Source organism: Callorhinchus milii, unplaced genomic scaffold (assembly GCF_018977255.1).
Source record: "Callorhinchus milii isolate IMCB2004 unplaced genomic scaffold, IMCB_Cmil_1.0 Scaffold17, whole genome shotgun sequence".
Lineage (NCBI taxonomy): Eukaryota > Metazoa > Chordata > Chondrichthyes > Chimaeriformes > Callorhinchidae > Callorhinchus > Callorhinchus milii.
The window spans coordinates 6,191,541-6,218,572 of NW_024704758.1; the positions used below are offsets into that span (position 1 = coordinate 6,191,541).

General features: G+C 45.9%; 1 protein-coding gene across 4 annotated transcripts in view; it reads left to right on the forward strand.

Annotated features, from left to right (window-relative positions):
- sox6 (SRY-box transcription factor 6) overlaps window positions 1-27,032 on the forward strand; it is a 280,677-nt gene that overhangs the window by 103,054 nt on the left and 150,591 nt on the right. For all 4 annotated transcript variants that reach the window (XM_042341433.1, XM_042341434.1, XM_007887524.2 and 1 more), the window contains one exon: window positions 18,086-18,332. In XM_042341433.1, the coding sequence (XP_042197367.1) occupies window positions 18,090-18,332 (243 nt within the window). In that variant the 5' untranslated portion in view covers window positions 18,086-18,089. The remainder of the gene's footprint in view (window positions 1-18,085; window positions 18,333-27,032) is intronic.

Here is a 27,032-nt window from a genome sequence, read left to right on the forward strand (position 1 = left end):
ATTGAGAGGTGGAATTGTGTGTTACATTAATAATGATGATAATAATCCTTGCATTTGATATAACGCCTTATCATGTCTTCGAGACGTCTCAAAGCGCTTCACAGGATACACTGCAAAGTGAATTGACTGTATATTTTGTGGGCGAAACATTGGGAGGAAAGAGAAAGTATCAGTCCAAACTGTATGATACAAACAAGAATAAATAAGCCCCGTGTACCCTAAGTGCAGCCTTATTTATGTGCAGCCTCAGATCCTGCACTGATCAGAAGTTGGCAGTTGAATTACCTGGTTGTGTGGGACAGACTAATAGTTGTGCCTTTCACAACAAAATAAGGCTTATACAGAGCCTTATTTTCTTTTTTGTAAAAAAGAAACACCCGAAATCCATTGGTAGTGCTGCAAATGTTTTTATTCCTTATAAAAGGGCACAGAGTAAATTAGATGATGGTAAGGGACACTTTATCTAAATGGTCAATTGCAGGTGGATGGGAAAGCAATGGAGCATTTGAGGGCACTCAGGTGCACCCATTATCATCCCGTTGACTGTGTGAGGGGAATCAGGGACCCATCTCCCCATCCCTCTCGCCGTGCGCGGGGGAATGGGGCAAACCCGATACAAATACAACAGAAGGAGGCGAAAGACAGTGGTAAAAAAAACGCACGGGTTCGCCCACCCCCCCCCCCCCATGTGACTGCAGTGCCCGCTTCACCCGTAAATGTTTCCTCCCATTAATCGTGTGATTGTAATCATGAGTCTCCCTGACCTCCGTTTAATGGGAACTTATTCAGCATTCACCGGGGCAAACAAAAGGCTGGGCTGTCGCTCCAGCGCTCCACTTCGCACAGCGTTGATCCGAGAAGTTGCCCGTTATCACAACGGAAGGTGATGACTCGATGGCCCTCAATAACTGAAACAAATCGTGTTCTAACAGCCGAGCTGTCGGCTTGCACGAAATCACAGCCTGGGGAGTCACTGGCAACACAGTTTGACACCCGTTTGAGTCTTTTCCTTCCTGCTTGTGCAACCTCAGTGAGTCAACATTACCTCATTGAGAGCAAGGGTGTAGGAAAAGTTGACATCTTGCATGTATATTTGTTTCGTTCTGCGGCGGGTGAATATTTTTATTCGACCACGTTTGCCAAAAGAGAAGAAATAGGCTGCTGAATTAACAAGGCCACTGATGGATTCATGAGAGGCTGTTGATAGATTCACAAGGCTGCTGGATCGCGCAGCAGACAGAATTACTTGGCGATCCCTCAGATGGACACAAAACAATGATCTTTAAAATAATTACAATTTACGATTTCTGTGTATATTTCATCCCAAGGGGGAGAGGAGTAAAGGGGGTTATGGTAGCCGGGTGGGGGAGAGGGATGAGAACAATTATTTTCGTGTTATCGATCTTCAGGTAAAAATATGTTCTCGATAAGTACGTGCAAGAGTCGTTGAAGTGGATATGGGAGTTTGAGAGGCAATTGCTCTTTATCAAAGCCAATACACGTTGTGACCTCAGGCTATGATGCTGCGGATCAAAAGTGCCCAGTTTGAGTATTGGCCTGTTGAGGGCAGAAAGCATTTCCTCGCACAGAGGACAGTATAGGTGTGGAACGTTCTGCCTCAGAAAGCTGTAGAGGTGGAATCAATAGGGCTGTTTAAAATCCAGACATACTTGCCTCCAAAATACACAGTCACTACACTATACAGTAAATCCTTCTAAGGTTGCTCAGTATTGTGGGACATTCTCAAATTCAATCTTATGTCGGAAGCTGGTTTCCTTTTTACGAACTGCGGAAAAGCGGCTTCCAAACTGTGACTGAGTTTAAAACATTTCTGTAATATTGTGCAATTCTTTCTTAAAAATTGTTAAGACAAAATGTGGGGCGAAATTCCACCTGGGTCTACACGTCACTCTGATTTTTGTAGTATTTCAGCGTGGGCGGAATTTGACAAACCCTCAGAATGTGGTCCTCGATTTTAAGGTCTGTGGAATTACGTGCTCTGAAATACTAAGGAAATAGTGCATGTTTGAACCCATTTGGAATTTCTCCCTCCACAGCCTGCAAAGGCGAGTTGGCATTACAATGCTGTGGGTCCAACGGTCCTCAGCCCCAAAGCCCTGATTGGAATGAGCAGCGGGTTAGATATTAAAGCCTTGATTTAGTGTTGTACCGTTCTGCCTGTCAATCTGAATGAAGCTGATTTTGGATCATTTTACAACAACTTGATTTATATAGCGCCTTTCAAAACAGGGTGACGGCTTGGATCGCTTCACAAAGACGGAGTCAGTCACTGAGTGTGTGTGGGTGGGGGGTGGGGGGGTATGGGTGGGGGTGACTGGAGGTACGATTGAAGAGGTAGATTTTGGGGCTGGATTTATAGTCAGATAGGGAGGGGGCAAGATGGAGATGTAGGGGTTGGGGCGTGGTAGCTGAACTTCAGCTTTATTAATTGCCTCCCCCACCCCCCCACCCCGATCCGATCGTTTAAAAAATAAATGAATCGTTACGTGGCAGTCTGGGAACAAAAGGACCATTTTCCACTCCGTATCATTCGGGGCCATGAAGGGTTAATACTACACCCGCAAATTAGATTTTCTGAAGTCAGACAAAATTAATCTTTAGTTTCCTGCCTCTAGTTTTTCTCTCTCTCTCGGTTTTGTCTGAATTCATCAAAGGGCAATTAATGAAGGAAAGAGAAACGCAATGCAAACTTAAGCCAGAGTTAAGCGTGATACAGTGTGTGTGGGGTGGGGGGATGGGGAACAGGGAAACAGATGAGTACCCTCCTCTTCCCAGTCAAAGAACGAAAGACTTTACAAAATATTGAAACAAAGTCTGATTATACATCAAAGAAGGGAGGATCACAAGAGAGGTTTGGATGTAGATGGTTCTTCTGTCCATTTGATCTCATTCCTCCAGAATACCTTTCCTACTGTTTTCTCATTACACCTTAAATTGCCCTTCATTTAGCGCCTTAGGACATCTTCCCGACATGAAAGGCGCTATGCAAATGTAATTTTGTTGTTGTTGTTGTTGTTCATGACCGTGAACCCGTGCTTTCGGCCACTACATGCCAAAAATGGAACTCTCTCCCTCAACTCCTCCGCCTCGCTCCCTCCGTCCCCATTTTCAGATCACGCCTTAAGATCTTCCTCTTCAACCGTGCCTTGATCACCTCCCCCCTCCCCCTGGGTCGGTGTAAGGCTCTGCCACTGTTATGAATGCTAAACCACGTGAGAGGCTCTCTGTATGGTTGTTGCTGCTGTTGTTGAACTATTGTAAATTTAGCAAGTTCACACTGTGTGTGTGAATCTCTGCATTCTCCTGACCAACAATTCTCCAGATTAAATCAGTTGTTCACCGGGTGGCTGTTTCTGGGATGCCGCTGTGTGTAAATTCAGTGTTTAGTTTGCCTACAATATACACGGCCACTAGGCTTTACAGTAAAATTCCATGAAGCGTTTTAAAACATATTCCCGACGTGACAGGAGCTGTATCAAATGTAAGAGTTATTATTAGGGTGATGCCTGTCAGACTGAAGCAAACTCTGCAGGTATTGAAAATAAAAGACGACAGGTACAGATACATTCCCCACCCCTGCCCCCACGTAACCTCAAGAAGCTTTTGTTTCAGCTTTTCAGGTCGATTCAAAAATGTTTATTTTTAAAAACAGCTAGTAGTCAGGAAAGGTAATAAGAAGGAAAAACTCAAGCAAATTCCACTCTTGCCTTTTCACCTTTTTAGTTTTTTAACATGAAAATATACCAGTTAATTAATAAATGTATATAGCACCCCGATGTTCAAAAATACAGGTTATTATTTATGGTTGAGGAATAGGGCAGAGGCGTGGGGGGGAAACTCATTGTAAATTGAAACAATACAATATAATTTCCAATTATACAGCGCCTTTCACATCGAGAGGACGTCTCAAAGCGCTTGACAAAGCTGGCTGGGCACCCAAGCTGGGGGTGGGAGCCGAGGAGGGTGGGTGGGGAAAGATGACTGAAAGCGCGGTCAAAGAGGTACGTCTTGAACGAGGGGAGGGAGGGAGCCAAACAGTACTCGATGAACATTTCATTTTGTGTGTATTAGTAAACTATATCTGGGCCAATCTTTGCAGAGACATGTGGATACTGGTTTCTACAGTCCAGAATGATCTGTTTTTGAGTGATCTAATTTGTATATTTCAAGTGGGTCAAATATTAATGCACACGCTTCGCAAGCCATCCCCGGAAACATATCAGCTGTCTCCTGTAACGTTCATACAAGTAGGAGTGACACTTTTGTGAATTATTAATGGCAATGTACCCCATTACACCAAGTCAAACCATTGCAATGTTAAATGTTAATGGGATATTTAATATTAAATATTTTTAAAAAATCATATCAAAGAATGCAATCACCGAAGATCTTTTTTCAACTGCTTTTATTGGATATTCTCTGGTGTAGTGAAGAAACTGTACAGAACGGGCACTTGTGTGGAGAGTACAGGAAAGTGTACTGGGTTACAGAATGCAGGAACTATATTAGACATGTACTGGGGTTATGAAGGAACTGTATAATTTGTGTAGAGAATACAAGAACTGTATTAGAAATGTACTGGGTTGGAGAATTGTATTGGTGGAGTAATGCAGGAATGCTATTAGATATATCTTCGTAAAATCATTGCTCAAACTGTATTAGACACATACTGGTGTAATGAAGGAACTGTATTATACATGTACTGGTGTAAGCTCTCAGGAATATACATGATCATTATTAATCCAATGTGGTCTAGTGTTCTGCTCCCAGTTATTGCTCCCCTCAACCACCTGAGACTCCTTAGCAATGCCCTTCCTGGTACGATGATCCCAGCACTGGAGCAGGCTGAGCGGATACTAACCTGAGGGCTCTCAGTGCTGGAGTATCAATACTGAGCAAGCGTGACTAGCTGGAGGATGGGCGGCAGAGAGACATCGTTTTAAGTCCCGAGCAGCGCTGAAAGTGGTTTAGAGAATAGCTGCTGAACTTCAGTCCTGAAGCCAAAATAATAGCCATGCATGGTTTCCACAGAAATTTGACATGGTGCTTGCCTCTTATTGTCCGTTACATCCATTTTTCTATCTCCAAGAAGAGCTCATCCACATAAAATGTGTCAGCATGACATCTGCAGTGTTACAGTTGACTAATAAAGTATGATTGACAGGGAGCGGACAGCCTTTCCACTGGCTGAATGAAGCACAACTCAAATCCTCTGAAGCCTGACTGGGAAGGTGCCAGGGAAATGTTTCACTTTGTACAATGCAAAACAGGTGGCAGAGATTTGCCATAAAATTATTTACTTTTTATTACGAAAAGGCTGCGAGTAATGCTGTGCCTTCTCAGTCTCCAGGGGTCTTGGCAAGTGAACTGCAATTTAGCTTCAGCCAGTGCTGCTCTGACAATCACTGCTGAATTGGGGCGGGCGGACGGGTGTGGTGTGTGTGTGGAGGAGGGTGGGGGGGGTGGTAAGACTGGAGAAGAGATTAATTTATTTTTAATGCTGCCCGTCGCACTGGCACGCAGATAAACAGACAAATCTCAACTTGCTCCCGCTTCCTCCAGCTCTGTACCCCCACTCCGCAATGTTATCACGTTAACCGTGACTCACTGACCACTTCAAAAGTCTTGGCTCCAGGCTCTAACCAGTTCACAGCTGAGAGGCAGAGGCTGCTTTGCTGGCTCGGGGAGGTGAGGAGGTGGGCAACGAGGCCCATATCTCACCTACTGTTATGTCAGCGTGTAAGACTGTATTGTTGATTGATGGATGGATTTCCGGGGGTAACAATTCCTTAAACAAAAAAAATTACTCCTCAATCCATGACTGTTTGTGGGACACTGCTGTGCGCAATTGGCTGCCGCGTTTCACCCACAAAATATAGAGTCACTTTACAGTGTATTCCGTGAAGCTCTTTGAAACGTCTCAGTGACGTGATAGGGCGCTATATCAAATGCAAGGATTATTACTATATTGAATTAAACCTTTTAAACAAATCGCCTAAAATTGTAGAAAGTTCTTAAATTCAGTCTGAATGCAGAGGCTGTTTCTTTTTTTTAAAAATCCCCTGTAAAATTGCCCTAAATTCTTCACTTCAGTCTTAACCGTGTTATTTTTCTGCGCTGCGCAAAGTTAGAACCATGGAAATTTACAGCACAGAAGGGGGCCAGTCAAGTCAATGCATCGTGCATGTTCTGGCTCTCTGAAGGAACTAATGGTTTAGTTTATTCTTCAGTCTCTTTCCCCCCCCCCCCGAAGGCTGATACGAAGATTTTTTTCCACGGTTCTCCGTGATCCTAAACTTTAAACCGAAATGAGCCATACAGGCTGAGAGTGAGTGGAGTAATCCTGGGCCTCGGGACTCTGAAACCGCTGTAATGAACAGAAGTAACGTTCTTCACGCGTTCAGGGTCGGGCTTTTGCCCCTGATGCGCTTTAGGCTTGGAGAGTGCACGAAACCGAGGAGGGCACCGTGGGCAATGTGAGCGGCGTCAATGCTTTTACTTTGGCAGTAAAGCTGCGTGTAATTCATTACCACGAGGAGAAAAGCGACACTCATTACATTGATATAAGAGAACCGGCCGAGTCTCGTCTTGCCTTCCCCAACATAGCCTGCAGTCGCAATCTGACTGACTGCAGTAGCAATTCCCTGCTCGAAATGTGAAGCTCAGCAGCTACAAGCTCAGCCCGGGAGGTAAGAGCCTCTCAGTTCCTGTGACATGACTAATTGTCGTATAATGAATGGCCCAAGTAGGATTATAAGCTCTTACTGTATGTACGTATTAATCAATCAGTGTGCTGCGTGTCGCTGCCCTCCGCAGCCCGAGTTTCAAGAACAATCACAAGTCAACTCAACTCATTGTAACTGTTTCCATGTGTCCCCTGTCTTGTCACAGACTTAAGTTGCATCGGTGAAGGAAATCAATGTTGCTCTATTAAAGGACAGGATTTCCACACTACCTTAGGAAGCAAAACGTCTGTTTAACATTACAATAAGCACAGGAGCTGTTGAGTGTTTGAAATGTCAAAAGCTGCGTGAAACCCAGGCAGGGAGCTGGAGACTGGGGGTGGTGGGGGAAGGGAGAGGGGAAAGGTTTACGAACAATATAAATTTACTTATGCCATAGAGACCACTTATACAAGGCTGAGGTTGGGGTTAGAGCCACGTGCTTTCCCCTCTGGGGTGACTGGGGATTGGGGAGAAGGGGGAATAGCAGGTTAATGCTCAGCTCTTTGGCTTCTACAGACTGGGTGTGTAATCCCCCCACCCCGCTCCAAATGGCAGATATTTCTGACCATGCCGTTCTGACTTCCCCACCTCCGCAAAATTGCCCACCTCGGCCACTACCTCTCCCCTCAGACCACCGAGACCCTCAGCCATACTTTTTCATCATGTTCTGGCTTAGACAAGGGGGGGTTGGGGTTTAAACCAGACAGGGTATATTTAGACCGGGGGGGGGGAGTTTAGATCATGTGGGATATATTTAGACTGGGGGGCGTGGGTGTTTAGACCAGGTGGGGTATATTTAGAGGAGATACAGTGTGCTCCACATTATTTCAAAAGGTTTTGAATAGGGAATTGTCAGCATGTCTGATAGATGCCGTCTGCTCTCTGAGCTGGAGTCTGGCTCCAGGGGAGGTTTCCCAGTGAAATCCTGATCATTGTACCTCTATCCACAATGCCCAGTAGTTTGTGCTGGTAAATTACTTTTCTTGTTCAATAAAATACCTGCATTTTCGAGGCCTGTGAATTCCCCTCAAATGTTGGACTGTTTTTATTTTGCCATAAAAAAGAATGAATGATTCACTAGCCACCAGCTTCCTGGAAGGAAAGAAAAGGGATCGAGGGATTCATCCAGTTTCTCTTTTTATTATTTGCCGTAATAATCGCTTGTAGTGTTACAATCACTCCTTCAGTCAAAAGCAGGATACAGCCTGGAAATTGAAGTGCTGGAGAGAGCTTCAGATCTTCTTGGCAAGCAATTCTGAATTAGGAATAATTTTGAATAGGCTTTCAGTAATCCTCAGCAATAATTTTGTATTGTACAGGATTCACTTTTCCAACCCCACTTCCCAAATTGGTCCAGGTTTCGTGTCAGCCTGGCTCAAATTTCAATAATTTCAGACCATAACAGCTCACCTTCCCCCTCTCCCTCTTCTCTGACCACATCATCTGGTTCCCGGACATAATCTTTTCTCTCTCTGGTCTGCCTGTTTTGTTGCAATTCCCCCCACCACTTGTTTTGCATTAACAACACCTATTTTCCCCTGCTTTGTTGCAATCTCCCTCCCCACCCTCCCTCGTTTGCATCATTAACACCTCTTTCATCCATCGTCTCCTGTCCTCTATCCCATTTCCCCCTTTTTCTGCCTTGCCCTGCCTCCCACCTCTCTGTTAGTCCTTAAAATCCTCTCCCTCCCAACATGCCCCAGTTCTGACGGAGGGCCGTGGACCCGAAATGTTGACTCACTTTTCTTTCTCCATAGATGCTGCCTGACCTGCTGAGTGTTCCCAGCGACTTCTGTTTTTGTTTCAGTTGATTGTGGCTCAGGCTGTTTCAGCCACTTTGGTTGTAGATTCAAGCCCCAAGTCGGGACTTTGAGCTCGCAATCTAGGCTGTATTTTTTAACATTATTATTATGATGTGAATGAAAAATGAATGGGGGGGAGGGATTGACAGCCAGGTCACAAGGAGAAACACTCTCTCTATATATACATTAAGTTCATCTTTTTCTGCTGATGGTTTCCAAGGTGTTTCAACCTCTAAATGATTAAATAAAACAAGCGCCGGCATGAGCAGAAGGAATCTGAGTGAACGTTTCCTCAACGGCAGGATCACAGAGTGCCAAGGAAAGCACCAGAGACATGATGTGCGGCCTGGCCTGGCTGCTGTTATCATCAAGGAAGGTCTGTGACTTACAAGACAAAGCCAGGGGGAAAAAAATCACATCTCAAACCAGGAAGAAATAGGATATCCGTTCTGATAGGGAGAGACACTTGGCGCTGTGTGGCACTGCAAAGACAGACAGCAGTAAGACCATAATGCTAACTAATTATACACAAGTAGTTGTTGAATGTAATGTTATCTGCAGGGACAATTCACAAGTCAAAACATTCCATCACATCTGAGCTCCAGGCACGGAGCAGGCTGCGGCATCAGAATCACCCGACTTAAATGCATGTCATTAAAAAAAATTATCATTTTTGTGGGTTCAAAACAAAATAACCTTTCCAGGCTTTGTAACTGCATCCCAACCCTTCCTGCAGTATCTGGGCAATGCCGTCCGTCCGCTTGGTCTGTTTGTAACAGGCATTTTCTTTTGGTTTTGCCCCTTTTGGTTTCTGTCGAGAGCAAAACACAACAGAGCTTCAGCAGCTCAGAGCTTGCTGCTTGTCTCTTTGCGTTTAGAGGGAGTCCGCTCCATCCACTCTCACCCTCGGCTCCCAAGCTCCCATTCCATCAACACACAATGTTGGTATAAATGTGGGAGATTGCAAATGCAAACATTAATATTATTATTTATTAGTAATACTAATCCTTGCATTTGATATTGTGTTTTATCACATTGATCGAGACTGTATTTTGTGGGCGAAAGGTGGAAGCCAACGCACATAGCAGTGTCCCACAAACAGTCATGGATTGAGTGACTAAATTATTGTTATATTGTTTTTAATTTTTATTTTAGTAGTAGTATTATTACTAACTATGGATCTTTTCTCTCTCTCTCCCTTCTTCCCACTTCCCCGAACTTGCGTTCTCTCAAATTATAGATACAGTTTGCAAAGATTCCCTGACTCGCTCAGAAGCTCTTATCGTTCCCCGTCTTGGCACAATTAGGGGAAATCAGAACTCGTCTCGGAAGATCTAAAATGTGAATTTTTTGACGTGTGGCCATTAATTATGTGGTTAGACAGCAATGGGGAGCGAGGTTGGGGCGGGAGAAGGAGGTAAATCAGAGACATTGATGGTTTCTGCATGTCGGATTTCATCAGAACCTTTTAATGTATTTTAAACGGAACGACACACCAAAAATGAATTGCCATCTGTTTTGTGGCAGGCAGGCCGGTCGATTGATCTACAGCTGAGCTGTTCTGCTGGCACCAGGTTCCACTCTGGCCTTTCAGAAGGAAAGGGTGGGTCCTCATTGGCCTTTGCCTGATGGTGCTCGATTGGCAAACGATTGTAGTGTTTCTGGGTCAGGGCAGCCAAAATCGCATGGTTTGATTTGATTCCTGGCATAAAAAGAAAAGGTCAAGTTCATGTATTTATTTTTGGTAAAACAAGTGGATTTGGGATTTTCAAAATATTTGCAATTTTGAATTTTTCACCGAGTTTTTGGAAGGGTTATTCCTCCCTCTCCCCCCACCCCCCCCCCCCCCCACCCCACCACCACCCAGTAGCATCTCACGCATTTTCTATCCTATACCCCGGTCACAGCATGAATTTCTGACCAGCCTCGAGCTGTGTGAGGTTGGGATGAGCGTAAGATGCGCACAGCTCTGAGCCTGAACTCTGACCAGGGCCGTTGTCTCAGTCTAAGCTGCTGCCCGTTGTTGGAGCCCTCCAAAACCTCAACGGGAGCCTTAACACATACTGAGACTGCTTGGATCTCTGCATGCCCATGCCGTTCTTCCTGACGTCCGAGTGGAGACCCCAACCGGCACGTGCCAGCCCCGCCCAGCCCACCCCACTCCTTCTCCGAGCGTAGATGCCGTATGTCGTATGAGCTGACAGAGTTTCTTAATTAAGAAATTACCTTTATGAAATCTCGCAAAATTGACCCCGCTGTTTCCTTGTGAGGTGGAGCAGTCTAACCACAGGGAAGCAGGGTTCTCGTCTCTAACACGAGGACCTCATGTTGCTCGTGCCTTGCGCCGGCTGTTGAGGCTTTTTACAAACCATTGGAACGTAGAAGTGAGCTGAGTGGCCTAAACACTTCAGAACCAATAACTTTCAGTGTGAAGCACCGTAAGCCTGGCCGCCTCCTCTCCTTCGATTTATTTTAGCTTAATTCTTGTGTAAATACTTTTCTTTTCAGTTTCATTTGATTACAGGAAACAATTTTATTGTCGGAGTGTGAACACAGGGGAAAGGAGGAGAGCGGGGTGGGGGTAGTTGGTGGGGGGGGGAACCGTTCTTCCTTATGAAAACACCTCACAGCCCGAATTTTAAGCTAAGATCATTTTGTAACCCAGCAAGTGTGTTTTCACAGCTGGGCGTCAGTGCGTCAAGGTTTAAGAGCTTTTAATATTTTATGGTTAAGATCTTTCTCGCAATAAGCTTGAACAATTAGCTGGAAGGGGGACGCTGAGATGTGTATGGGAGGGGGAGGTGGGGGTACTTTGTGTTACTAATATCTGTACCAAATACAGCCGAATACAGCTCTGAATAGAATAACTAAACTACCACAAACAACTCTTTACACGTAGTATTCACTTAAAGCTTGAGAGAGGATATGGACAGTCATTCTGCCTTTAATTTGATTCAATCTTAAAAAGGAACCAATAGATTCTACATAAACCAGCGTTAACTTCTGTGTTTCCTGATGTATCTTTTTCCCTTCCCTTTACTCCCCCCCCCCCCCCCCCGCAACCACCATGTGAAATACCAAGCCGACTCAGTTGGTCTCAGTCTCTCCTCTGAGACAGAAGGTGGTGGATTCAAGCCTTGCATCGCAATTCAGATCTTGGCTGATGCTATAGTGCAGCACTGGGGGTTGGTGCTGCATTGACAGAGGTGCCATCCTTCAGATGAGACTTCAAGCTGAGGTCCCGTCTACCTGTTCAGGTGGACGTTAAAGATCCCATGGTACAATTTGAAAAGAGGAGGGAGTTTCTTCCGGTATTCTGACCAACAATTCCTCAGATAAAAATTGGCCGCTCACTCCATGGCTGTTTGTGGGACGTTGCTGTGCGCAAATTGGCTGCTGCGTTTGCCTAAAAAATACAGTCACTATAATTTACAGAATCCTGTGAAGCACTTTGAGACGTTCTCCCGATATGAAGGGCACTGTATTAAATGCAAGGATCATTATTTCATGCTGCTGAGCTGGGTTAGAGATTCTTGTACTGAATTCTCCTGCCTGCACCCACTGTTTCTCCGACTCTGGTTTCCTGTTCATTCCTGCTTTGCACTATCAGTGGCCGAGCCTTCAGTCGCTATGACTCCATTCCCGAGAACCCTCTCACAAAATCCCTTGCCCTCTCTCCTCTGACTACGTTCAAAGCCCTCTTTAAAAACAGACGTACCCTCTTTTGCTCAACAACTTCGAACTCCCATCCCGCAGCGATCCCCATTGTTTTCGTGAAACGCTTTGAGATAAACTTCCGATGTTGAAAGGTACGCTTTGAGTATACGTTGTTTCGCTACAAAAAAGGGACTTGTAAACTCGGAGTGTTTAAACCAACCTTCGCTGTGGCCCAGCAGAATCCAAGATTACACATTAGACATTTTAAATGGGATTAAACATTGTGAAAACAGATGCAAGGCTTTAGAGGCTGTTGAAGTGCTGGGGCTTTAGATGTTTAACATCCTTTGGAGGACTGCACATTATCCCTTTGAGTACTGAATGTCCTTTGCAGCTTTCCAAATACACACATGTTTCCTGTAAGATCGGCGCAGAGAATCTCTGGTACTAAATATTACAAAGGAGGAATGGGCGCCCTCGACTTGTCAATTACATAAACGCGCCTGTTTCTATAAAGCATTAAATCTGACATCCAAATGAGCTCCCTGTGCTTGGGATAAGTGGAGAATGACGTTGTCAGTCAATACATCACTGTAATAAAAACTGGTGTCGATCTTTATCTCGATTGGAGTGACAAATGACACAATTTAAAACAAAGGACTTCTGTTTGTTTTACTATGTTTTGGCACATGCACACTGGAATCATGTTACGTGTAATTGCTATGACTGGTCAAACAAGTGGCCTGAAACCAGACTGCCTTATAAGGGGAATGCATTTGCTACCACTGATACTGATTAAGTACAGAGGTTAGGTAAAGATTGCCAAGTACAGTAGAAGTCTCTTTAAAGGGAGCACCTGCCTTAGAAGGAAAAGCATTCACTTTATCTGTTCCCTGCACACGAATGACACAAAGCGTCACTGGAGTCATTGCTCCCTTTAACAGTGACGCTAGACTGATTAAAACCAATGGATTAATGATCTTCATGTCGTGAAACTCTTTGAGCCAATGAATTTGGTTTTTTTCAGAATTTACTTCCAGCGTCCGCAGGCAGGGTCACTCAACTATGTCCAAATGGCTGTAACTTTTGTGCCAAGCACCAATCTGCCCAATGTTACGAGACAGCGTTGTAGGCAGTGTTAACTGACTCTCCCTCGACTCACTTCCACCGTTTGGGAGTGGGAACCTTGCCTGATTTATTAACACTGTGTGAGCAAGTGAAGAGTGTGTGGGGGGTGGGGTGTGCAGGGTGTCACCAGAGAGGTTTGGATGAAGAAGTCCCTTTGGCCTATTTGATGTTGTCCTTCCAAGAATACCCACCCCACCCATCACAGCATCAAGCTGTTTCTTAAATAAGTCCAGTGTCCTGGTCACCTGTGCCAGTCGTGAATTACCCTCTGGTTAAAGAAATACTTCCTGGTGCCTGAAAGGAGAAAGAATATCACAACAGGACAGAGTGAATAATTCATGATTTTAGCATACTGAGGATACAGGGAACAGCAGGTGAGCAGGAAGATGCATTTAAAGGTTACGCTGAACGAGAGAGGAGACTTCAGAAGGAGTTGTGAGATTGTTGACTTTGTAAAATAGACACAGGAGAGAGAAAGACAAGGGGGGTGGGGGGAGAGAGAGAGAGAGAGAGATGGAGGATGGAGTTTCAAGTGAATATAAAATTTTCTGGTAACGTGAATAGAAATTTTTTTATCAGTACACATGAGGGCGGGTTGGGAGAAGAGCATCCCCATTTGCTATTTTCCTGCCAATTCCTACCTGAAGTCACCCAGCGACCCGTGGGACACACTTTTCATTACTCGCGATTTAAAAAGAAAAAATACAATGGAATTTTTTCCGGGAATCAAACACAGAGGTAAATGAGTTAAGTCTGGCATTAATTTCTCAGCAACCCTTCCATTAATTCCCCCTGTCTTGAAAGAGACAATCTCCGAGCTGCCTGCATGAAATGTGCGAAGTGCAGCATTAGCAGTTAAACCGTCTTTGAAAGGCAAAGTGCTTCACAAGAACTCCTGTTTAAATTGGAATTAGCTTAATTATTTTATCTCGCACCTGATATTTCAAGCACTTCCTTCACTGAAATATTCATGAAAACATGTGACAGATTTGTAAATCTTGCCTCACAGTTACACCCGGCTCCACGCTTGCTTTAATCAGGGTGTATTTGCTTGAAGAAACCATACGAGGAGACTAATGATTTTGCTAATTTGAAAAACGTTGGTGTGATTACCTAAGGTTAACTGATTTGTGCATTTTGCTGAATACCGTATGAAGTAAATTTACTCGGCAGAAAGTAATCAGAGAAGAATCTCTCTTTCTCGCCAGTTTCCCTTTTTCCTCTCTCCCTCGTTCTCCCTCTCTTTGCTCGTTGCTGTTCTTGACTTCTTCATCCGTTAACTGCTCGATGTTCTTCTGTTAGGCAGATGAGTGGTGATGCTGGGCAGCCAGCTGAAGGCTGTGTAAGAGGCCATGCTAGTCGAGGTGCTCAGCAAGTTACCAGCGGAGGCCAACTGGGACCCGCTGCACACGGGATATCGTGCTTCAATCAATGCCAGCACGTGAAGCGAATCCCGCTGAGTGCGTCTGCACCTGGCAGGGTTGAAGTGAGAGGTGGAGAGAGACAGTGTTTCTGAGACTCGGTGATTCCCTGCTAGGAAGCACTCTGCCTTCGTGTTTCGGCTCATAAGGTTGAGGACACCTTTGCTACTCCAAGTGTCTTTGATTAGACAGACAGACCATCAGTACCACTTTATTTTATTCCAAACTTTGGAGCCAGTTCAGACCCAGGGAGCTGATGCTAATCAGGCTCTCCAGGAGAATTGGCACTCCACTTTACAATATATTCTGTGAAGCGCTTTGAGACGTCTCAACGACGTGATAAAGCGCGATATCAAATGCAAGGATTATTATTATTATCGACAAAAATCTGTAGATTTAGCACCTGATATTGTCCTGGTTGAGGCAATGGACAGCACAGTGCAAGCAAGCACTGAACCATGGTCCTTCCCTGGTCTTTAAAGGCAGCGTACTACACCGAGCAACTAGTTTACCATCAGGCAACACATGCTGAGTTTGATTCCTTAACTGGATCATCTGCAGCAGAGGGACTGATTAGAGACTAGGTTTGTCTTCACAGGAGAGGAGATGTGACGGGTGGGCTATTCAACAAAGCCACTGTTCTTTGGAACCGGTGTACGGCTGTCCCAGACTAAATCATTCTTTCAACCGTTTGACTGGAAGCCTTGATGCTGTGTGAATATTCTCCCCCACCCCCACCACCCCCCATCTCCTCTCTCCACATCTCCTCTTCCCCCCCCACCACACTCCACCCCGCCTCCCCCCCGCCACAGGGAGGCCGCTCATCCAGTATGTCGCCTGCTGTCTCGCACACGCTCGGGCCCTTTGGAGTGGCTTCCACCACAAAGTTGGCGAGTTCTGCGGGATCTACAATTTACCCTGTCTTTTATAAGTTCCTCACTAATTTCGGGATGACTAGTATTGCTGCCAGAGGCAAAGTGTTGTCAGATGGAGAAGTGTAATAAGTTCCATTCTCCAGTAGTGAATTAACCCTCGGCCAGATGAGCGGCAGATTGTGTTGGCTCACTTGCTCCTCATGTTCATTTCAGTACTATATTTGTACTCTGAAACCCCTTTATCATTGACTGAGATCCCCTCCCTGCGCTCCACCTCTGGGAACATCTGCTTCGGCAGATTCCGTTGGCGGTGGTTGGTTTGGAAGAGGATGGTGGTGATGGTGTGAGGGTGGGGGGAATAGGGGTGGGTATGGGGTTAGGAGCAGTTTCGAGTTATGAGGATAAGTCTCACCATATTGTGAAATACCACAGTGGGTCGAGACTTCTGACCTCGAAGTTGAATAAAGAAAGTGCAACCTTGTCTCCACTGAGATTGGAGCTAAAATTGAACCAAGCTTGTGTGTGTGTGTGTATGTACTATGCTAGATTTATGATGTAAATTGGTAAGAGGCCAGAGTACTTAATTTCCCCATCGTCACGGCCTGCAGTTCTGCCCTTTCTTTTAGGCAGAATTGTGGATTCCCCCCCCACGCCAACCGATTCCCTCTGTAAAAAAAAAAGCATCCAAATTACTAGTGAATTTTTGCACAACTCTGTGAGATTTTAAAATTGGGTCCTACAGACTGAGACTGGTTAGAGTTTTAGGCTTCTGGTTTAGAATTCCTGTTCCACATTGGGGCATTAAACCTCATCTCCCCTCACCTCGTGCCCCACGCGTGATATCATGAGCCCGGATGTTTAATAACTGTCCCCTGAAAATTCACGGTCCAAAATATATTGAAGTTTCGAGAGGATTCGAGGGGAGGGGGAGGTCACTGTTCTGTTCAGGTGATGTCAGGTTCCCTTGTTAATGCGTCAAGACCCTGTCCCGCATGAAGGGTCCAATATAAATTGAAGTTGTTGTTGCTTTTAGTCTGCCTTATTCGGGAAGCAATTGATTTAGACACAAAAAAAGTTTTAATGTTTTTAACTTTTATGGTAGTTTACCAAGCAGTAAGTAGGAACCTCGTTGTTAGTCGATTGGCGGATCGCTTTTCTGGTGGTAATAATACCTCCCCTCCCTCCCCAGAATAATTTGCCACTCAATCCATGACTGTTATTGGGACACTGCTGTGAACAATTGGCTGCCGCATTTCGCCCACAGTCAATCCACTTTACAATATAGTCTGTGAAGCACTTTGGCAAAAAAAGAAGAGGCATTATCTGTTGCAAATAACTTACCCTTTTAAACCCACACAAAGCAAGAGCTGGTTTAGAGGCCCATGATGTGATTCGGAAATCTTTTCAGCTGGCTGTATCTCTGTGCTTTTTAAAAGGGAAATGACCCTCTCTTCAGCTCTCTGGGGACCACACTGGGGATTTCCCTGAACTGGAAACTCAATACACGCCTGACACTGTTCTCAACTTGATCAGCACGTCGAAAGCCACCCAGCAGGTCCGAGGCCAGAAATTCCTGACCAGTTTTAAAATGCAGGATTGCGACAAAATTCTTCCGTTTGATCCTATTCTGAGAGACGGTCGATTCGAAGATCTGCAATAAGATGGCCTCCAAATTAAGATTGAATTGAATTTCCCACAAATCTTGCCCAATCTGACCGTTTAAGACTGAATTAAATGTCCTCCCAACTTCTAAGCGCCTTGGGATGTCCTCTGGATTTGAAAGACACTCCATAAATGTAAATTTTTTATTGTATTGAAATGCCTACAAATACAGTCACTACACTTCACAGTGAAATCCTGAGAAGCATTTTGAATACTCGATCCTGAACCCCTACCCCCCCCCCATCTCCCGACTCCCAACTCAAGATCTCCCCCAACTTGAGACATCCCCCAACTTCGCAACTCATGGACACAGGCCAGTGACTGCTAACCCTGACTGCTGCCCCGGCTGAGATGAGTGACTCAGCACCGATTGAAGCTGGGACTTTCCTGATCTGTGTGGCCTTAGCGATTCGCTGTACAATCTCACTCAGCCCTCGGTATCCCAATGCAGTGCAGTCATCTGTCAGCCGTGTGGGGAGCAAGCAAGTCATCTACTCCCAGGCTCCTTTGGCACTGAGGCATCCCTGGGAGATTTGTGAAAGTGACCTCAAGTGACTAAGCCTCTCATGTCCTGTGGGTTGTTTTCCTGATGGCCATTCCGATGCTCGGGACATGTTTGGGGAATAATGGGCAGGATTATCATTCCTGAGTAAGTCTGTCTTGTCTATTAATAAATGCGTATCTGCTCTGAACTCTACGAGGAGGAAATGCATTGCAAAAAGCATTAACCCAGTGATTACAATGTACCTTCAATCCATTCAATGACCGTGTTTTCCCTTTGCTCCCCCACACAGCAGAATGTCTTCTAAGCAAGCCACCTCTCCATACGCCTCTGCTACCGATGGGGAGGATTCGGGGGTCCAGGAGCGATTGGTGCGGGAGAGAGATCGGGAAGAGCTGAGCGAGCATCACCCAGCCTCACACCTGTCCCTGCACACCTTAATACTCAACAAACCTCACTCCGAGGAGCTGCTCCCCCCAGGTAGCACCCTCCCACCCGACGCTGACTGGGAAAACATGGCTGGTGCCCAGCACAGAGCAGTAAGTACATTTTCTTCTCTGCCAATTGGAGCATCCATTGCCTTTTCGCACAGTGACAGCCTGGCTCAGTGGGTAGCAATCTTGCCTTCGAGTCGGAAGGATGCGGGTTCGAGCTCCAAGCGGAGACTTTGAACTCCCAGTGTAGGCTGACACTCTAGCGCAGTATTGGGTGAGCACCGCATTGTCAGAGGTGCCATCCTTCAGATGAGATATTAAATTGAGGCCTTGTCTGCCTGTTAAAGTGGATGTTAAAGATTCCATGGTCCTTTTTGAAAAGAGAAGGGAGTTTCTCCAGATGTCCTTGCCAACAATCCTCCAGGTAAAATTGGTCACTCACTTCACAAGCTGCTTATGGGTGGGACATTGCTCTGAGCAAACTGGCTGCCGAGTTTGCTTACAAGATATACAGTCACTGCACTTCACAGTAAAATCTGTGTGTGTGCTTTGAAATGTCTTGATGACGTGATAAGGGACCAGATCAAGTGCAAGAATCTTTATGCTACATGTTAATGCTGTAAATAGCGCCTTGGGACGTCCTCCCGACGTGAAAGGCGCTTTACAAATGTAATTTTGTTGTTGTAAACTGATTCACCGATTTAACATTCCGTTGTGTGATCCTGTCGTACGGATTGGGAAGCACAAGCTCCCCAGCCTATTCCTGAGAAATCCTCAGATAACTTTGCCACAAAATGAGAGAGTAAAGAACGTAAGCGTTGCCGGCATAGACTTCGGAGAGCGCGGAGCCTGCGGGGTGATGGGCAGCTTGAAACAACGTACAAGAGATGAAAGTTTCTCAAAGGCTGCTAAAGTTTGCTAAAATATGGAGTGAATAAGGCTTGCAAGTGTCCTCAGTCAAATAAGCCTTGGGAGCAGACAGCTGTGTATTCTCCTCAGGGACCCCATGACTTTTTATAGAATCCAAACCCTTCCCTTGATGTACCCTCTGCAGTTTGTTAGTCTTGGCTGCAACTCACGGATCCGCAGTAATACCACGCAGTGGCAAGAAGGACAGCCTATCTGTTGGTACAGATTTGCCTTTTTCTCCTCCCCTTCCCTCTCGCCCCCCCACTCACACCATCCACAATCTATGCTCGTATCCCCACCCTCTCACTGGTCAGCCGCTAGCCCAGAACCCATTCTGTTCCATTTTGGGGTGTGTGTGGTGTGTGTGTGTGTGCGTGTCTGTCCATGGAACACGATTTGAAGGTACATTGTGACACGTCACACGCCCCACTATTTACTTGCTCAATCAATCATCCCTCTATTGAGGAGTATTCAGAGTGCTTTGTTGGATTCTGTGTAATTTGCCCACCTGCCCTTTGTACCTTTGCTTAATTGAAAATCTCAGGGTTTACAGGAAACCAGCAGTGGTTGCAGAAACGCTCGTTTGTTTTCAGAAAGCAGAGGAGCTCGAAAATTCTCTCATTCTTAGCTGTAAGTCCGTGGCCCTGAACATTTAAGACCTTGGAACGCTCTTCAAATCACTCCTGAGTTTGAAAGTTGCTTTATTTTGAGAAAAGTGGAAAGAAAACATCGGCTTTTAAATTAAGACCCAATTGAAGAGTTTTCCACAATTCTGGATCTGAAGGGTAAGACGTCAAGTAATTTCGGGACCCTGATTTGGTTGGATGGTAATGCCCACTGAGATCGTACCCTGTCCAGGTTGATGAAGGAAAATAGACCTTTGGTCCCTTTAATCACTTTGTCCCAGCATACCCACCCAGCATTCTTCCCATTACATCATCAAATGGCTTCTCAAAGAGTCCGGTATCCATGGTCTCAAACGCCCTCCCAGGTGATCCGTGCCAGCTGTGGCCCAGGCTGTGTGTAAAGGTAGTGGTGAGGGGATTGGGAGTGGAGGAGGGTGGGGAACAAGACGCTGAGGGAATGTGAAGGGGTGGGAGGGAGAGAGGTGCGGAGAGAGATGGTGCGTTCCACAGCTGCACTTCTTGCAAATGATTTGCCACAGAGCAGATTCCAGTATCAGCAATTCTAAGAGCAACAGCGTCTGAGGAACTGTGCTCTGCTTAAAACCTGTTCTTACTTTTCTGCTGTTGCCTTCTGCATCGGATGCGCTCAGTGAGCCAAACCTGGGGGTCCCACAGCACTTGAGCAAAACGCAATGCAACAATTTCATTCCCGAGGTTTGATTTACAATGGTAAGTTTTTTTTATATACAAATATATGTATTTATTATATGGGTAGTTTGATTTGCAGCGGGAAATGCCTTGTGAAATCAGTCAAACGTACATGCCGGAGAGGATATTGGCTGTTGAGATATCCCAGCTTGAGGAGTCAAGCTCACTGTAGATAACCAAACTATTCTGGTCAGATTCTACAAAGTAATTCCCTCTCCCTCGCCACCCCCACACCCGCTCCCTCCCACCTCCCAACGTCTTGAAACACGTTGACTGGTTCGGAGTCAACATCATCTCTGAATTTAATTTAAGTCAGATCACTGCAACATTACGAGAGGGCTGGGGGAGAGGACAAGAGGAGACCCAGTGAATGCTGACGTCTATAAATTTGCTCAGGAAAAGGAATTGCGCCTCAATTACTATTCGCTTTGATGTACGTTTTTCCGGTGACTGGAGATTTTAATGCCTGGACTTCAACCAGAGCACAGTTATTGATGTATTTCCCATCGTCAATGTTACAATGTCGCCACAAATCGTCGGTGTTGCTGTGTGGCATTGTATTGGTAGGTGTACAGGAACGGGCAGAGGCCATTCAGCTGATTGAGTCTTCCCTGCGACGTTTGACACTCGCCAGGTTGGGGAAGTCTCACACTGTGCTTGTGGCCTCTGTTTGGGTGGATGGGGCTATGCATTGCATAGCATCGAATGCGGCACAAGAGTGGGTGGGGCAGAGTTTTGTTGTGTTGCGCTTTGAGTGCTCTACCTCTATTTATAGGGCACAGTTTGGTCATTTATTCCCTGTGGACTTGATCTCCATAACACAGATGTTACTGCCCAGTCAGGCCCATGGGTGTTGCCTTGTCACAGTCGCTGACTGATTCCTGACCTGCGATGACTTGTCACCGACATGGCCGTTCGGTGATTTTTTTCACTAGAATAATCTCTGTGCATATACTCTTCTTTTCCTCCTCCTCCTCCTCCTCCTCCTCCTCCTCCTCCTCCTCCTCCTCCTCCTCCTCCCACCCCCCCCTCTTTCTCTTCCTTCTTTCCCTCCTCCTGCTCTGGGGTCAGTTCCCCAGCACATTCCCTGCTGGATGTGTGCACGGGAGGATGAGCTCTGGGTAAGTCTGTCATTTCTCACTGTGGTTGACTAAGCCAACCAACGCTCAGCATCAAGATAAGAGGAGAATAACGGCCACGTGAAGGCATGACCAAGCCTGTGAAACTACCCTCTACTGGGAAGGTGAAAGAGAGTCAAACACAGCAGAAGGGAGAAGGTCTTGTGAGGTGTTTGCAATGAATGAATGGAAATGGTGCACCGAGGCCCTGCAGTGGGTTTCAGAGTGAATGGAATACAGGGATGAGGAGGGCAGGTATTCTGGAAGGAGGAGACCAAATGGACTGTGAGGCTTTCTTCATCTGATCCTCTCTTGTGGAAGGTGCTGGTTTCTCTGTGTTCCCCTGGCAGTGACAGCCAGCGTCTATAGCATTTGGAATAGTTGGAACCAATGCTGTGATTTGGCATCTACAAATCACAGCATTGTATCCTGAGTTTCCTGAAAGAACTCTTTCCACTCCTCTCCCCTCGCCCCCCCCACACCGCCAACCTCCACATTCCCTACCTTCCTTGTCCTCCCTAACCCTTATACCAAGATGCCAATGTGCAACTTATTCAGGAAATGTATTCTTATCCCGACGCATCATTTACAAGTTCCTTTTCCACCAGCGCGGGTGAAATTGACGATCCGACTTCACGTGCTCGAGTCTCAATAGCATTATTAATGTCACCGAGATAAATAAAAGCAGCAAGGCTCAAGTGGCCCTCGGAGACACTGCCTTACTGATCAAAGCCGAGACTGAAAGTCTCCCGCAGGTTCAGAAAACAAATGGCATTCAGAGCCTAACAAAGCACGCATTGTTGATTCTGAAGTGCTGTCATAGTGCAATAATCAACATGCAAATGTTCTCACTCCTGTCACTTATGTCTAAAATATACAACACCACAAAGGCTTTAACTGTTTGCGCTCCCCGAGCTCCTTCCGATCAAGTCGCTCTCCGTAGACTTTCGGTTTTGTAGACGGGAGACGAATCGAGGCCCCTCTTTAGCCCGTCTTCCTCCATGTGCTCTCCTCCAACACTCGGGCCGACGCCAGCCAGTGAGGGAGGTTGGTAAGAGAAGGGAAGCGAATTGCTTCTTACTAAGAGTTGGTGCTGAAATGTCCGCTCAATTGTACAGAGATATTAGGCTGCCGATGCTCTGAAATTCCGGCTTTTTTTTTCTGCTCTTAAAAGGAATTGGCTTCCAAATTAAGATCATTTTATTAAAAAAAACAAATCCAGATTCTTTGCGTACTTAAATTTCAAGACAAAACAGTCTTGTCTTCTCTTCAACCGTGCCTTCAGCTCCCCTCTCGATTCTCTACCCCCTCCTCGCTCCCTCCCTTCCCTCCCCTCACTCTGACCATTTCCCCCCTGCTCAGGTCCCGGCCCAACTGTCCAGCGCCTTGGGACGTCCTCCCGACGTGAAAAGCGCTCTATCAATGCAATCTTGTTGTTGTTGCGTTGTGGGTTAGGACCAGCTGAAATCTCAGGCTTGTTCTGGCCATAATGAATCTTACATGGAAGGCTGTTTCCTTGTAGCATCACAATAAGGTAAAACCTCGTACGTCTGGGGTTCACAGCTCATGGCATGGGCGTTACCTCTCACATGGTTACTTAGAGTACAGGTGAAGGAAGGGGCTTGAAGGCTCAACACTTTGTTACGGGCAGATAGATTGTCTCGTTGCTGATCAGTGGATGGTTACCCGTAACGCTGCGGAGAAGCACTCAGTGCAGACCTCCCAAAGAGTCGGATTCAAAGTTGATGGTAGAGATGCTCTGTCTTGGGTGTATTCTCACACATAGTAGGGCTACTGATGTAGGTCTTGTATAAACAGCTGGGGGAGGGGGCGGGAGGGGAGAGACATAGCAAGTTGTGGGCGTCAATGCGGTCAATTCACTTTACAGCATATTCTGTGAAGCGCTTTGAGACATCTAGAAGAGGTGAAAAGCGCTATATCAAATGCAAGGAGTATTACTATTATTATTATAATCAGACACCAAAGACGGGAGAATAGGAGTCGCGACCTTATGAAGAAGGAGACCCAAATGCTTGAAGCAGCAATCAATAATTTATTGTGTGTTTACTGTAAATAACAGAGGCAGGAGTTAAGAAGATGCAACACATTTCAAGGTTCAGCTGATGTTAACTGTGGGCCGACTGCACATAATGAATGGGCTGCAGGATTCCACGGAACGATAGTTAGAAAACATTCTTTGTGAAGCGGCTAGCAAACCCTTTATCAATTCCAAAGTTACAACAATAGGAGTAATAATAATAATAATCCCAGCATTTGATATCACGCCTGTAACGTTGAAACGTCCCAAAGCGTTTTGCAGGGAATTGTTGATAAGTGTAGTAACTGTGTTTTCGTAGGCGCCTCAGGACGTCCTCCTGACGTGAAAGGCACTACACAAATGTAATGTGTTGTAGGCAGACCCGGCAGCCAGTTCGCACCAAGTTCAACCATTCTGCCCCTCCCACAAAACCAAAACCGTGTTCTTATTTTAAAAAAAAGCCATCTCAGCCATCAAACTTCGGCGATCTCCGCGAGAGCATTGCATCCACTTTACACAGCTATTTTACAGACATGCCTGTCCACTGGGCACGTAAACATTCTCCGACTCAATACTAGGATTACAGAGCTTAACGTATGTATTTGCAACAAAAGCTTAAGGTCCTGCCATATCCCATTTAATCCACTGTAATGTTTCCCAATAAGATTGTGTACTATTCAGGCTCAAATGGGAATTTAATCTGAGTTACTACTGAATGCCTCGTCGCGCCCTGCGCCTGTTTCTCATTTTGTTCGAAGCGAGAGAACATGAGCCCAAAGAGTGTAAATGCTCGTTCGTTGCCCCATGTAAACTCGCTTAAACTTGTACTGAAGGAAGGGCATTGCTGCCTGCAGGCTGACACTCCCAGTGAGGACTGTGTGCACGTAAGGGGTGAGTATCAGATTAAGGAAGTTAATAACCATTAAAAAAAACGTTTTACATGTAAAAATAATAACGTGGTCATCAATCCACCACTGTTTGTGGGGCACTGCTGTGCGAAATTGGCTGCCACGTTTTGCCCACATAATACACAGTCAATTCACTGTGCAGCGCTTTGAGATGTCTCAATGAATGATAAGGCGCTATATCAAATGGAAGGATTATTATTATTATTATGTAAGTACCCAGAACATGAACCCGGTTACCAGTTTCCTCAGTAGGAGTTTGCAATCTCTGGAGAAGCTGAGAGGAGTAAATTAAAAAAGGGAGAGACAGCGAAACGTGCATTCTGCATAAAACAACTGCAAGTAAGAGAGTCCGATTCGGAGAGAGATTCTGCACTGTTTAAAGTATCCCAAGTTCAAGTTCCCCTTGCAAGAAAGGGCAATGCAAATACACGAGCGCTATCCCAAAAGGGGCTTAAACTGCCTGATGTAGCCTGGTTTCTGCCATGTGCCCAGTGGAGGCATTGACAAACATCTGGTGCAGAACAAGCCATCGGGGCTCTCCGTCTGTGTGCTTTTCATGGCAAGGCACTGCCAGATTCTGTGATGAGGGGCAAAAAAGTAAAATGACTCTGGATCTCGAGAGAAAGAAAGGAAGAAAGTGACAAACGATAAGCCCCGTCTGTATCTCGCGTGTTTCTCTGGGACGCTACCCTGTTTGCCGGGCGCTATATAAATGCAAGTTGTTGTTGTACTCTCGTTGGTCTAAGGTTAAGCGCTCAGCTCTGTCCTGTGTGCCACAGGTCCCCATCATGTATTCTTCTGTCCCTCAGGCAGACTCACTAGGAAACGTGCTGCGGGAGTTATTGGGAGGTTAAAATTGCAAGCTGTTAAAGGGCTCGGCAGCCCAGTGACATTCAGCTGCAGCTCTTGCTCCAGGTGGTTTGTTTGTTAAAGACATTTTCTCCTCGACACGATGCGTCTCCAGCACCCACATCGCCAATCCCCATTTACGGTTGCTGCTTTTGAAAACCGCTCTTTCAAACGGATCCCCCGGTTTGGGATCTGATCGTCTCGTACCGTGTTTCGTGTATTTACCCGCGATATTTTTCTCTCATTTGCTCGCTCACTCGCTCGCGTGCACGTGTGCACCGTGCACACACACGTTCTCTCTCGCACACATTCGCTGGAGTCGCTGTAAGTGAGCGCACTTGGTCACGATGGGTGACTGCATTTGGACCCTGTGGATAACTGCATTCGGTCACTGTCAGTGAGTTAAGTGTAAGTTTCAATCGAATCAACTCATTCCTTCTTTTCATTCACTCACAAGACAGTACCACTGATCATAGCAACATCAGAGTAGTGTCGGTTTGAGCTGATGACTGTTGGAGGAGGGGGAATTGAGAGCGGAACAAATATCCTTTTCAAAATCTAAATTTGGTTCCAGTAAATTGTTTTGTGTTTTTTTCCTCCTGGGGAGGGGTGGGGGGGAGGAGAAGAGATGCAATGGAAGCTTTTTCACTCATCACTCTTCTTTCGATTAAGAGATTTGGCAGTAAAGCAGGGGAGGAGGGGGGGGGGGTGAGGGTGGTGGGGGGGAAATGTATTTCAAATGCTATTGGGCGCTAGAGTGGAATTTGCTGGGTACTTGTAACAATCTGAGACACATCGGGGAAGTCTGTGCCGAATCAAAACATATTTAGAGCTTGCCATTTGACCTCTTCATGTTAGTTACGCGAGGAATCTGGGAATTGTTTTATTATTGCAACCATGGGCCAGGATCTTGAATCAGATTGGCGACAATCAAAGTTAACTCGCAACTAATTGCTTTGCCTGTTGTTTGGAGCCGACCCTATGACCACAAGTGACTGTTAGACCAGAGACTTCGGAAGCTTGACACATTCCCTACTTTGCATTTTGTAAGCTTTAACTCTGTGCTCCCGTTTGGCCAGTGGGGGAGGGTGGGGTAGGAGACGTTCTTCGAAAGAAAGAACGCGGGAACGTTAGAAAGGAAGAGCGCTGTACGGATTCATGCTCGCCATTCCCCATTGGGTTTGTTCCTGATCTGTCCACTAGGAAGGGTAACCCAGCGCAACCTCCCAAGTTACTATTTGGAGGAAGGCACCGGTCAAAGTCTGCATTCCAGCTATCACTGCCCTGGATTTCTGTTTGCACTGACTACCATTGATACCATCCTTCTGATCCAGGAGTTCCCTTTGCTCAGATACTGGCTTGCTTCATGTCCCCCCTCTTATTCACGTCTCCATCGGTGGGTGAGCCCACCTCTTCAATTGTGCTTTTACCCACCCTGTTCCCGTGCTGTAATGTTCTGTGTTCCAGGAGAGGGAGCCTAATCTGGTTCGTTTTGGACTCTCCTGTTTGACTGACAAGATTCTCCTTCTAGTGTCGCTTCCCGCCCCCTCGTCCCCCCTACTCCTATCTATTTTGTTCTCGTGATGGGAGGTTATTCCCAGCAATAAATTATAATCAAGTATTTCAACACTTATCCACAGTGTGTCCTC